The sequence below is a fragment of the Balaenoptera ricei genome, chromosome 5 (genome assembly GCF_028023285.1).
Source record: "Balaenoptera ricei isolate mBalRic1 chromosome 5, mBalRic1.hap2, whole genome shotgun sequence".
NCBI lineage: Eukaryota > Metazoa > Chordata > Mammalia > Artiodactyla > Balaenopteridae > Balaenoptera > Balaenoptera ricei.
In genome coordinates, this window is record NC_082643.1 from 13,506,679 (window position 1) to 13,519,641 (window position 12,963).

The following is a 12,963-nucleotide window of genomic DNA, read 5'->3' on the forward strand; positions in this document are numbered from 1 at the left end:
GCTATTCAGAATACAATAAAGAATTTGAGAGTAGATGAATACAATCTCTGAGCAGCAAAATAAAGAACACCAAGTCCCTGAAGCTTACTCATAAGAATGCCCTTTTAATACTCACCTGGAGCCTATTTCTTTTTCTTAAGGAAAATCCTATCAGATTTTTTTGTTTTATTTCTCTTTGCACTGGTGTTCTCAATATGTCAATCTGATGGAGGTTTAACAAAGGCAGGCGCATCAACAAGAATAGGGCTCCATAAGAAGCGCTCTAGCTAGGCAAGAGACAGGAAAAGAGAAATCAAACAGATACACTAATTCAGATATCCTATCGGAGCAGGACTTTCCCTGTAAAACAACTCTATATCATAAAGCAGTTCCTAAGAGTACCACTGTAGTATATTGCTAGTATATTAGTTAATTTTTAAACAATATCCCTGAGATATCAACAAAGATTAAAGTCATGGTCAATTTCATAGGTTAAAAAAAAATGATACATTTTAGCAACCTATTCCTTCAAACTGTTTAATATCAAAAACATTTTAGTACTTAGATATGTTTAGTTTGAAGATGTTGGGAAAATAATCCTGGGAGAACTAGTTCGTTCCCAATAATACTGGATAAATAAGTCGACTTGGCAAAACTACTTCGTTTGAAAGATAACTCCACAGCTTCCCTATTTTTAGTCAGCTTTGAATTTTTTTAGCTAAATTACCATTTATCTAACCATTTCTTCATACTTATTACCACTGTAATGAGCCATGTGTATTTACCAGGCAGCTGGCTCTGGGATCATTGCCCATAGAACTTTCCTACTAAATTTTAAGCTCTTTTAGAATAGGTTCTCTCCAGGACCAGGCATCAAAAAATCACATTAACTACTTGTCTATTTTTCTTTCCCCCATCATATCTAACATGGTGCTTTGCACCTTTGTAAATATTTGTGGATTTGAATGTAATTGATAAGAAGGCAGGGGTCAAAGTAAGCTACTCCAGCCTAAACAAGGTTTAAGTTTCATACTTCCAGTGACCCATCTTTTCATATTAATTGGTCATGAATATAATTCATGTGGAAATGATAGAATTTTAAATAGAGAAAAACATGAAAGAACTTTGATTTAGAAAATCATGAGATATTAAAGGCTGTTCCTGTCAAAAGAGGTAGTAGGAAATGTACAGATTGGGAAAGCAGAAAGTCACTATATAGTATTTTAAAGCACATTCGCCTAACAGCACAATCCTCCTGATTCAATTAATGAATTCCTTGAAATCAGGGAACAAATATTTTATTTATCTTTATATTCCCAGACCTATCTGATGAATTAAGGATGTACTGGAAGCACCACTCCTCCTGCCCTGTACCTTCCTCATACTCCCCTCAAACCCACAGATAGAAGAAAACAGGATGATTACTTTTTCTTTGTGCATGTATTACATTTAACGTCCCTAGTATATTTAATAGAATTTGACTAAATGTTTAATATATAAAAGGAAAACTGACAGAAACTTTTATATGTGAAGATTTATATAATGAAGTGTCTAAATGCAGGGCTCTTGAATTTAAAATGTCCCATTAAAGGAAGAACATTTGATATAGAGGCTTGCCTTGGTGCATATTTTATCTCACTGAAGTTAAAGAAAACAACAAGAAAAGCACTTATTAAAAATTTGAAGCCCCCCCTTCCAGGTTCCCTAGGAAAACAGACCTCTCAACTTGGATTCCATAAAAACAATGCAGATAAAAATGATCACAGGCAGACTTATATCTTATCAGCAGGGTACAGTTAAAAAACAAACTCAGAAAAAAATCTATGAAAATATGATTCAAGTCAGCTCTAAAAATAGAAACCTAGCTATAAAATCACAATAATCAGTACAACAGAGGAGAAGAGGGTACAGTGAGCCCGTGTAGAGATCTCCAGGCTGTTACATATTTCAGTGTACATAGAAAGGGGAGTAAGATTTAGAAAGAACAAAAAACATGTTTCCTCAATCTTTAAATTTGTGCCAGAAAGACTAAAATCCAGGATTAGCTGAAGTTGCAAAATAAATGTTAAAGATACCTTTTCGCTAGAAACAGAGTTTTTAGCAATATATGAAGCAAGAAGGAAGTGAACCATTTACTGCTTGGTGAAACTAATGTTAGCTTGGCTGCCAATGGAGGGAAAATAGAAATATTCAAATCCTTTTGCTTCTGTTTTCTCCATCTAGGAAAAAAAATGTCCTCAAATTGGAAAGATTAAAGTCATTAAAAGAAAAGTAAACCACTGGTTTAGAATGAGCAGGGGTTTGGAGATGGTTAGAGTATGCCTTGCTCCTCTAAAATGAGGCCTGAGAAATAATTGCTCAGAGCAGTAAATAAACGAGTAGATATGATCACAATATTGCAATTTAGAAATACTAGAGAAGTACTTGAGAAGAGAACCCAAGTACAAGACATTGGTAATTGTCCCAATTTTCAAAAGGAAGGAAAAAAGATCTGACAACCAGAGTTTAACACACTAAAATTAATATTTGGATAAATTGTAGAATATATTATTGAATATATGGTTTGGGGAACTTCAAATAAGATAATAGGACTTCCTTAAGAGCAAGCACTGCCAGACTAAGTCCTACTTAATATTTTTTTAGATTGGGAGAATGTCATAAATCTATTTATTGTATATTGATTTTAATGCAGTGTTTGACAAATTTCCTTATGAAATCCTTATGGGAAGACATTAAAAAGTCTAAATAAGTTGATGTCATTCAAACATTTTCACCAAAGCCTCCTAAGAACAGAAGATGGTAAACAATCTGGCTTCAGATTTTTTTAAAAGTTCAAAATGTATTAAAGTTTCATTATTATCTTTAAAAGTTATAAAACATATGAGTTTCTTTGAAATTAAAAGTAATATTTCAAATAATTTATCAGTTAAATTACTTTGTTTTCTCTCCAAATTGATAAGCGTAGAACATGCCCCAGATGTATTCTGTAGCTTTGAGTATCTTTAATACCTACAACTTTTCACCAGAGCTTCTCTTACACTCAATTTGAGAAGTATGGAACTAGAGGAATATTCAAACCACGCTGATAAATATTCTACTCTTGAAGTGCAAGGAATTCTCTGTGGTCACCCAAAGAGTCTGTCCTTGGACCTAATATTTTCAAAACGTTTATAACTACACAAATGAAAATGAATAAAGTATGCCTATCAGATCTGTAAATGGCATAAAGCTAGGAGAGAAAGCTTACATTGTGTTACATCATCAAGATTCAAGTTGTTAATATTCACTGAGTAATATGCCTAAAAATTGAAATATGACAGAGATAAAGTACAGGTTCAAAGTCGATTACAGACAGTCTAGATGGATGAGAACCAGTTTGACAGTTTAAGGCTGTTAAGACGAAGGCAAACTTGATTGGAGTATAGCAGAAGTCATATTTGCTCCAAGCCACTCTAATGTAATCTTGGTCTCTATGTCAGAAGGATTTTGCTAAGATCAAGAGAGATAACGTCTTATACTACTTTCTCCTAGTCAGCTCACATCTGCAATAATGTGTTAGTTCTGGGTACTCAACTTTCGACAGAAACACTGAAAAATAAGAGAAGGATAGAGGAAGAATGTGGAGATGATGAGCAGCCTAGAAATAATACCAGATGACAAACAACTGAAGGAAAGAGGATGTTTCAGGGCAAGACAAAGGAGGTGTCAGATCTTGAAAGGTTGGCATGTAGAGGAGGTTGGTCCTGATGAAGTCAGAAAACAAGTGTAGTAACAGTAGGTAGAGAAAAATGATTGGTCGACTGGTGGGATACTGGAGTTTAAGATGTTAGAGGAGTTGTTCATTTGGGTCTAGTAAATAGTCATTTGTGTTGGTCATGGCCAGAGTAGAAGTGAAGGTCATCTGTGTAGAAATTGAAGTGACCTTTTTTCAATATAAGGAGGCAGTTTGGGATCACTGTGAAGGAGGAGTCATGAATAAAGAGTGACCAAGAGGTCAGTAGATACTGGCAGAAAGGGGCTGTAACATGTGGCGTAGAAACGAACACAAACCTCGAAAGAGAATAGGTACTTGCCTGAGAAAGAAGTAAAAGAAGGGGTAATAGAAAGCTCAGAGAATGTCATCACTCCCTTTTGATCCTGCAGTTTAGGTAGTGGGGAAATGAGGAGAGGTAGTCATTTGTTGAAAACACCTGTCACATACTGAGTACAGAGCACTCAACTTTAAGTCCATCATGGATGCTAAAGTGTGTGCTTTAAGGTGTGTAAAGAAGACTGTGCCACAAGAAGTGTCAGGTTTGGACGGTAGCCAGGTTCGCAGGTCTCTCTTATCTTGACTTCTGTTAAACCTACCTGATGTTAAACTTGGCTTTCTTTTCTTTGACTTCTTTTCCTTGACAACAGTGTATCAAAAACCAAATATATGCTAGGCTCTAGGCTAAGTCAAGAGGAAATAAAAAATAAAGGAAACAAAAGTACAAAGGGGAAACAGTATGTACAATATGAACCCTTGTCCAAAAAGAACCCATATTCTAGTGTGAAAAGCAGAGTTTAAGAAATCTTAGCATTATGATATGCTTCAATAGAGGTATGCACCAAGTGGTATGGGAGATAAAACGAGGACTTCCCACCTAGACTGGGAGTGGGGAGAATCCTGAGAAGTTGTCAGGATAGGATTCACCCAGCTTGTGACCCATGAATTGAATACGAGAGGAAGTTAACTAGCTGGAGAAAGATAAAGAGACATCAAAGGATGCTCCCACAACTGTCTCATCTACACACTTAAAGAAATCAGTCAGAGGGTGAAACAAAGTAAAGCTAGGTTGCTAAGAGCAAGCGAGTTTGAGGCAGTGGCGCAGGAGAGGTCAGAAAAGGCCAGATTATTGCATATTATTGAGAAATCATCAAAAGATTTGCTCTGGATTTTTGGGTACAGCTCACTCATCCATCATGTTTCATCTAGGTTTACCTTTCGGGTCTTCACAGTCTAATTCAGATGAAGTTTGATTCATCAGGTACTTTTAACATCAAGTCTCACTCTTCATTCATTGCCAGTCGCACCATCCCTCCTAGTCCCTCTAGTAATTATCTGGTGGCTGGGCAGGTGGGTAGGGGTTGGTGAGAAAGAGAATAGCCTATCCTAATATTTCCTTATAAAGAACAAACTGGGGGGCTTCCCTGGTGGCGCAATGGTTGAGAATCTGCCTGCTAATGCAGGGGACATGGGTTCGAGCCCTGGTCTGGGAAGATCCCACATGCCACGGAGCAACTAGGCCCGTGAGCCACAACTACTGAGCCTGCGCGTCTGGAGCCTGTGCTCCGCAACAAGAGAGACCGCGATAGTGAGAGGCCCGCGCACCACGATGAAGAGTGGCCCCCACTTGCCACAACTAGAGAAAGCCCTCGCACGAACCGAAGACCCAACACAGCCAAAAATAAATAAATAAATAATTTAAAAAAAGAACAAACTGGAATTTCACTTAGTGCGTAAGAGTGTTCAAAATCTGTTTAAAGAAAGGTCTACAAGCACGAATGGTTAAAGATTTACCTAGTTTTGAAAGACAACTCAAAAGGCACTGTTAGGAAGTGCTTATTAACAGTTGTTCATAGTATCAAACTTTCATCATCCTAATAGTTGAAGCTTACTTCCATGCTGTGATGTGTACAGAAAATTTCATAAGATTCCTTCATGATTAATTATAAGCAAAGGGTAATCAAAGTACTGTCCCCATTATTTGCAGGAAAAAAAATGTGATAACAAGACTCTTAAAAATCTGAGAAAATTAAAATGCTTAAAATGGATTTAATTTTTATAGCTGAGTTCTTATTTTTTAATTGTATATTAGAGTTTTCCTTCAAAGAGGAAATAATATAACACTGTTATATTATTTAACCTCTGTTATTGACCTTGGATATCTCTTGGTGTCTGTATTTTTAAAATATTGTTTCTAATTTATTTGAAAAATAAACACCATCAGTAATTAACAGTGAGGATAGTGGTTCTGGCAAGACTTAAGCGTAAGAGTGCAATACAGCTTATCAAACGTGTATAATTCATTTCAGATCTATATAGAGGGAAGATAACATGATTACATTAGAAGAAGAAAGAGTTAATGTAAACACACATTCACAGTGAATAGCTTATGATATTTGTCATGTTAATTAACTGCAATGCACATGTATATAATTTTGTATAGACCCTTGATCATTGTAATGTTTATGAATGGTGCTGTTTCCTCTCACTTTTTTCATTACTTTATCTCCAGAGGCACAAATGTACAGGCAGGTGTCTGCTTCCTTTTTTTTTTGCACCTATGACACTCATCTTCTATGTAAGATCAAGTTGATATTTCTCCATCTGAATAACCAGAATGCAAAAACTTGACATATTCAGAAAACGTATTGTTCAGTTTGCCCTTCCAGTCTTAAGCCCTTAGATCCTTACCTCCTCAGAAAGAAATAAGGACTAGTGATTTTCTAAGGTCTGACACTAACAGCCTTGGCTCTGTTGAAACTTCTCTTTTTTATCTTCTCTTTCACAACTAAATAAGCTGAAAAAGCAATTGAGGCATACAATCAGACAAGACTTCATTCTCAATAACAAAATTGCCCAGGAAATGAGAAAAGCAACCTTCTGCTTAATAAATAACCCAGTAAACCAACCATCTATGACATGAACGGAAGCAACTGAGCTGATGATTTTCTCCTTGTTCTTGATGGTTGGCATCAATGATTCTAATGATTACTGTCTAATGTCTTTCCAGATTTCAAACCTTTACATATATGACACGGTGCTTCTGCTTGCTAATGCTTTTCATAAGAAGCTGGAGGACCGAAAGTGGCACAGCATGGCTAGTTTGTCATGTATCAGAAAAAACTCCAAGCCCTGGCAGGGAGGGCGTTCCATGCTGGAGACCATCAAGAAGGTAATTTCTGACTAGCATTTCTTTTCTTTTTTTTTTTTTTTTTATTCATCCATTAGTTTTTTTGTGTTGTTGTTGTTAATTTTATTTTTTTAATGAAGTATAGTTGATTTACAGTATTGTGCCAATCTCTGCTGTACAGCAAGGTGATGACTCTTATACACATATAGACATTCTTTTTTAATATTCTTTTCCATTATGGTTTATCACAGGATATTGAATATAGTTCCCTGTGCTAAACAATAGCATCTTATTGTTTATCCATCCTATATATAATAGTTTACATCTGCTAATCCCAAACTCCCAATCCATCCCTCCACCACACCCCCTCCCCCTTGGCAACCACAAGTCTGACTAGTATTTCACTCTTCCTAATTTTTATGCAAGGAAGAACAATAAGTCATTGTCTGATGAGATATCTTTTAGTAGGATTTTTTTTCACTAATGTTGCTGCCTATTCAAAGCACAAAACACTGTAATGGGTAAATGAAATATTTAAAAAATCAAGGTCAGAAAATCATATATGTCTATGAAACAGGGAGCCCTTATTTATTTATAAGGAAATTTTATGCAGGTAAAAAATTAGTTGAAATATCTTAATGCACTTTCATTATATCATTAGGGTCAGAGATGTTCAAATTATTTTGGTACCTGTCACAAAATACAAAAAGTTTTTTTTTTTTTTTCTTTAAACTACACCATCCACTGAAAAAAATAAACACTAGACCTAGGTGTTTTTTCAGTTAGATGATGCATGGTAAGACATTGGATGTGATGATCTTTAATTTACCTTACAACAAAAGTATTCATAAACAGTTAATATTTTACAGCATTTGTGAACTATTTGGGGTACTTGATGGCATTCTTCTTCTTCACTTTCAGTGTGGTATTTAGCCTGGCTGTGACCTGCTTTGGCTCAGCTACCTGCTCCATTCCCATAATGTTGTTTAGCTCCTCTCAAAGGTATAAGCATCCTGCAGTTTATTAGCCTCTTTGTCATGCCATCCTCACTGGCATTTTCCATTTGTCTTGCACAGCTTCTTGGATTTAAAATGAAATGATTAATAAGACAAACAAATTTCTCCTGTACCCTTTACACAAAGGAGACAGCCATTTGGAAGTTTATAGTCTTCATTTTATGCATCCTTTTTCTTTTGTTTTCCTTTTTCTCCTGAAATAGTTAGAGAAATAGCTAGTCAAATGAAATATGAAGTATTTAGAAATGCCAGCGAAAAATCTAAAAATTAACATTAAAAGGGAGCTAGATGTACAAAAACCAGGAAGTAGAGGGAAGAATGTTTCAAATGGAGAAAAGCCTGGATCTTCCTTTTGGTACTGTATCATCTTTGCAGAAGAATCACTTTAATGAGAATTTAAGCTCTTATCAACAGAAATGCTTGAGAATTAAATGTATTGAATATATTGGCAGAGGAGGATTTTTCAAGTGAAAAATGAGTAAGTCAAATCTAAGCTCAAGGTGTTGCCAAAATCCCCCAGCTCTACCTATGTAGGGAGTTGGCAGGTATGAATCCAAGGGAGGTTGTTGAACATGGTTCTGATCCTGCCAATTTATTAATTCATGGTTTGTCTAGGATGCAGGAACCTGAATATATTCATTCTTTGGAAGCTGTCTCACAAAGACAGAATAATTGTTTGGGAGGTTGCTTAGGAGATACTTATTTAGCGAAAGTATCAGTAGGAGGGAAAGAGAGACACTATAATATGTAGGTATTTCTTATGGAGCAATTCAATATGTAAAATGTTGTTAGAAAATTTATAATCAAAACAATGATTTCATGATAATTATGAACTTCTGTTTTGGGGGAATATTTGCATATTTTTCTCCTGTAAACTTTCAACCCGGTGGCACTTTTTAAAGGAATATATCCATTCTGTGTACCTAGAGACACTGTTTGAATGATATGTTTGATTGCAAATGTTCTATTTCATTATTTTTTTCTCACATTTCAAATTGCCCTTAAAAACGGAGTTAAGTTTTTCCAATCATATTACTTTGCCTCATCTGAGTGTCTTGGTTATCCCATTTGGACGTCCAGGCTGATGGCACTTCACAAAACAAGAGAATTTGAGAAAAAGTTTACTACTCACACAGGGACTCCTGGGGAAAGCAGAGTGGGCCCATGCAGGCCCAGGCTGGCTTGAGCAAAACACTGTGAATGGGCTGGGCATTTGTAGTGGTTAAGGGATGGGGCTAAGAAAAGTTCCCATTTACGTGGGATGGAGATTTTTGAGGCTTACATTTCCCAGGGGTGTTAAAGAAGGAGGTGCAGGATGGGCTTTCTTAATCAGCGTGTCCATATGTGGAGCCAAATAAGAAAGGAAAAGCGAAGCTTAAAAAGAAGTCAGCAGCCAGACATCACAAATGAGGTCAGGCTCTTTATTACAATGTGAATATTCTAGTGATAAAATTGTTAATTACTTTCAAGTAACCACTGCATGCCTATATTCTGAGCATGCTCTATACGCTTTACAAAGCCTATGTACTAAAGCAAGGAGTGCAAAGAATTAATGTCCATGAATGGACATGGTATCTATCTATTTAGTTATCTTTTTATAACCCTCAGAAAAGATTTAGAGTATTCTTCATACATGTTTTCATTGTATTTATTCCTGAAATTTTGTAGGGTTTTGAGTATGCGCATCTGTGCTGTCTGCATGTGTTTGTGCACACTATCATGAATAGGATATGTTTCCACTACATTTTTAAACTAGTCATTGTAGGTACATGAGGAAGTTATTGGTGTTTGATATATTTTGTGACTGACCTGATCAACTTTTGTTACTAAACTCCAGATTCTTACTTCTTCCTTTGTAGTTTATTCCCTTGTGTTTTTCAAGTAGATATTGATATCATCTTCAAAAAATTGTCATCACTTAATTCTAATACTTTATATCTTTTTAAACCTTTAAAAAAAGTTTTCTTGGGGCATCTGGGAGCACAACCTGCCAGGTGCACCTGGAGCCCTGTGGGCTTTGGAGGCGGCCAACTTCCGCTGTTGCAAGTGAGAAAGCCAGGTCATCTCCATGTCAGAGACGATGAGGCCAGGATTCTACCGCTACGGGAAAGCAGCAGGTGATATCACGCTGACCAGGCCGGGAGCTGACCTGCAGAGCACTGCTGCACAGGACACGTTATTATCCAGCTCTCCTGTGATGCCGTCTTCAGTGATTCCTCTTGATTTTGTTGTCAGTTCACCGCTGACATGTGGCACTCTCAGCTCTTGGATAGAGGGAACTCCAAGCAGTGGTGTTAGGGGCACACCCATGAGGCAGAGGCCTGACCCGGGTTTTGCACAAAACGGCCTACAGGTGGATTTCCAGTATGGGCCAGCAACAGAAGATATACTGGCCGGTGAGCAGCTTCTAGGCCAAAAACTTCTGATCTGAGGAACAGACGTAAATATGGAAACCTGCAAAACAAATTTGCAGAGATTTTATTGACTCTCTGGCTAAAGAAGAAGAAAATATTGCCGTAGATATTGCTGAACCTCCGTACATGCAGTTACTTGGAAAAACTAATATTATGGGGAAGCCCTTTTTAAATGTAAACTGTGAACACATAAAATCATTTGGCAATAATCTGAAGAGACAGCTCGTCTGCTTCCCACTGGAAGTTATCCTGACTTTTACTATGACTCTCCATGAGATCTTTGACAGTTACCTGACTCAATCTTAGAACATCAGATACAAGTGGGACCATTCAGTGTATTGGAGATGAAGAACATGAGGAACCTGAATCCAGAAGACACCAGACAGCTCATCACCATCAACGTCACGATGATCAGGATGTCCCAGCTGATTCCAGACACGCATGGGGCCTTCTTCCGGTGCCCCGTGTGCACCCGTACTGTCCTAGTGGAGATGGACCTTGTCAGAGCGCTGAGTCTGAGTATCGGCGTGCTGCCATACCACCCACAGTGTGGTGCTGACCCACGACTGCTTGTCACGTTCTCTGACAAACAGATGATCAAACTTCAAGAGTCTCCTGAAAATATGCCTGCAGGGCAGATGCCTCATGCTGTCATCCTTTTGCTCACAATGACATTGTTGACAAGATTCATCTTGGGGACAGAGTGAATATCACAGGCATTTATCCAGCTGTTCCTATTGAATCAGCCCAAGGGTGAGTAATGTGAAGTCTGTCTACAAAACCCTCATTGATGTCATTCATTATCAGAAAATGGATGCAAAGCGTCTGCCCAAAGGAGATGAAGAAGCAAAACAGAAACTTTTTTTCAGAGAAGCATGTGGAATTACTTAAGAAACTTTCCAGAAAACCAGACATTTATGAGAGACTTGCTTCAGCCTCAGGTCCAAGCACTTAAGAACAGGAAGATTTCAAAAAGGGAAACTTGCTTCAGCTTTTCTGGGGAACAGGGAAGGATTTTAGTCAAACAGGAAGAGGCAGATTTCATGCTGAGATCAACATCCTGCTGTGCAGTGACCCTGGGACCAGCAAGTCCCAGCTTCTGCAATAGGTAAACAACCTGGTACCCTGGGGCCAATATGCACCTGGGAAGGGCTTCAGTGCAGTCGGCCTAACAGTATATGTGAAAGACCCCAAAAGGAGGCAGCTGGTCCTGCAGACTGGTGCCCTTATCCTTAGTGACAGTGACATCTGCTGTACTGATACTTGAAAAGATGAATCAAAGTACAAGATCAGCGTTGCTTGAAGCCGGGGAACAGCTAACTCTCCTTACCACAATGGCTGGGGTTATTTGCAAGCTCAATGCATGCTCATGTATCCAGACAGCAGCAAATTCTATTGAGTCTTAGTGTGAGGCTAAAAAATACCACCTTTGAAAATATCCAGCGACTTCACACCTTATTCCCCAGGTTCGGTTCCATCTTCCTCATGCTCGACCTCAGGATGAAACCTGTGGCAGGCGTCTGGCTCACCCCCTCGTGGCTGTGTACCGCTCGAGCAGGGAGCATGTGGAAGAGGAGTTCATGGATACGGCAGTGCTGAGGGACTATGCCGTCACAGCACTGGATGCGTAGGTTGAGTCAGGAAGCCAGCCAGGCTGTCACCAAAGCTCAGGTAGAGGAGGAAAGGTTTCTGCATACCTCCAAAGCTGGAATCGTTAAAATGGCTTAGCAGAAGGCCATGCTAAAGTATGATATTCAAATAAAGTTGAAGCAAAGATACAGACCTCCATAGAGAGGCTGTAAGCAGTCTGCCACTAACCCCCAGATGGGCATTGTAGACATATCTATTCTTACTACAGGAATGAGTGCCATCTCTCCTAAATGGAAAGAAGAGTTAGCTGAAGCACTGAAGAAAACTTATTTTATCTAAGAGTAAGACACCAGCCCTAAAGTACCCACAACTTTTGGAAGATGTTTGGGAACAATCTGACATAGCCATTACCAAAGATATATTTGACGAAGCACCATGTGCCTCGGCTGAAGATGACTTTTTGACAGTGATTGGAAAAACTGCTCGCTTGCTCTGAAGCTCTGAACGTTCAGCTCCTCTGCACTTGGGCACTGACTTTGCTTCCATATATGTGCACAGCATATGGGCCAATAGAAAGAAATTCTTTCTTTTTTTTTTTACCATCTTTATCGGAGTATAATTACTGTACAATGTTATGTTAGTTTCTGCTGTATAACAAAGTGAATCAGCTATATGTATACATGCATCCCCATATCCCCTCCCTCTTGCGTCTCCCTCCCACCCTCCCTATCCCACCCCTCCAGGTGGTCACAAAGCACCAGCTGTTCTCCCCGTGCGATGCAGCTGCTTCCCACTAGCTATCTATTTTATATTTGGTAGTGTATATATGTCAGTGCTACTCTCTCACTTTGTCCCAGCTTACCCTTCCCCCTCCCCGTGTCCTCAAGTCCATTCTCTATGTCTGTGTCTTTATTCCTGTCCCGCCCCGAGGTTTATCAGAACCATTTTTCTGTTTTTTTGTTTTTTAGATTCCATATATATGTGTTAGCATACGGTATTTGTTTTTCTCTTTCTGACTTACTTCACTCTGTATGAGAGACTCTAGGTCCATCCACCTCACTACAAATAACTCAGTTTCTTTTC

The 12,963-nt window shown here is 38.3% G+C and overlaps 1 protein-coding gene and 1 pseudogene across 1 annotated transcript in view; both read left to right on the plus strand.

The window, feature by feature from the left end:
- GRID2 (glutamate ionotropic receptor delta type subunit 2) overlaps positions 1–12,963 on the plus strand; it is a 1,393,316-nt gene that overhangs the window by 855,861 nt on the left and 524,492 nt on the right. The window contains exon 7 of the mRNA XM_059923901.1: positions 6,741–6,902. Within this exon, the coding sequence (XP_059779884.1) occupies positions 6,741–6,902 (162 nt within the window). The remainder of the gene's footprint in view (positions 1–6,740; positions 6,903–12,963) is intronic.
- LOC132366707 (DNA replication licensing factor MCM4-like) lies at positions 8,107–12,376 on the plus strand (annotated as a pseudogene).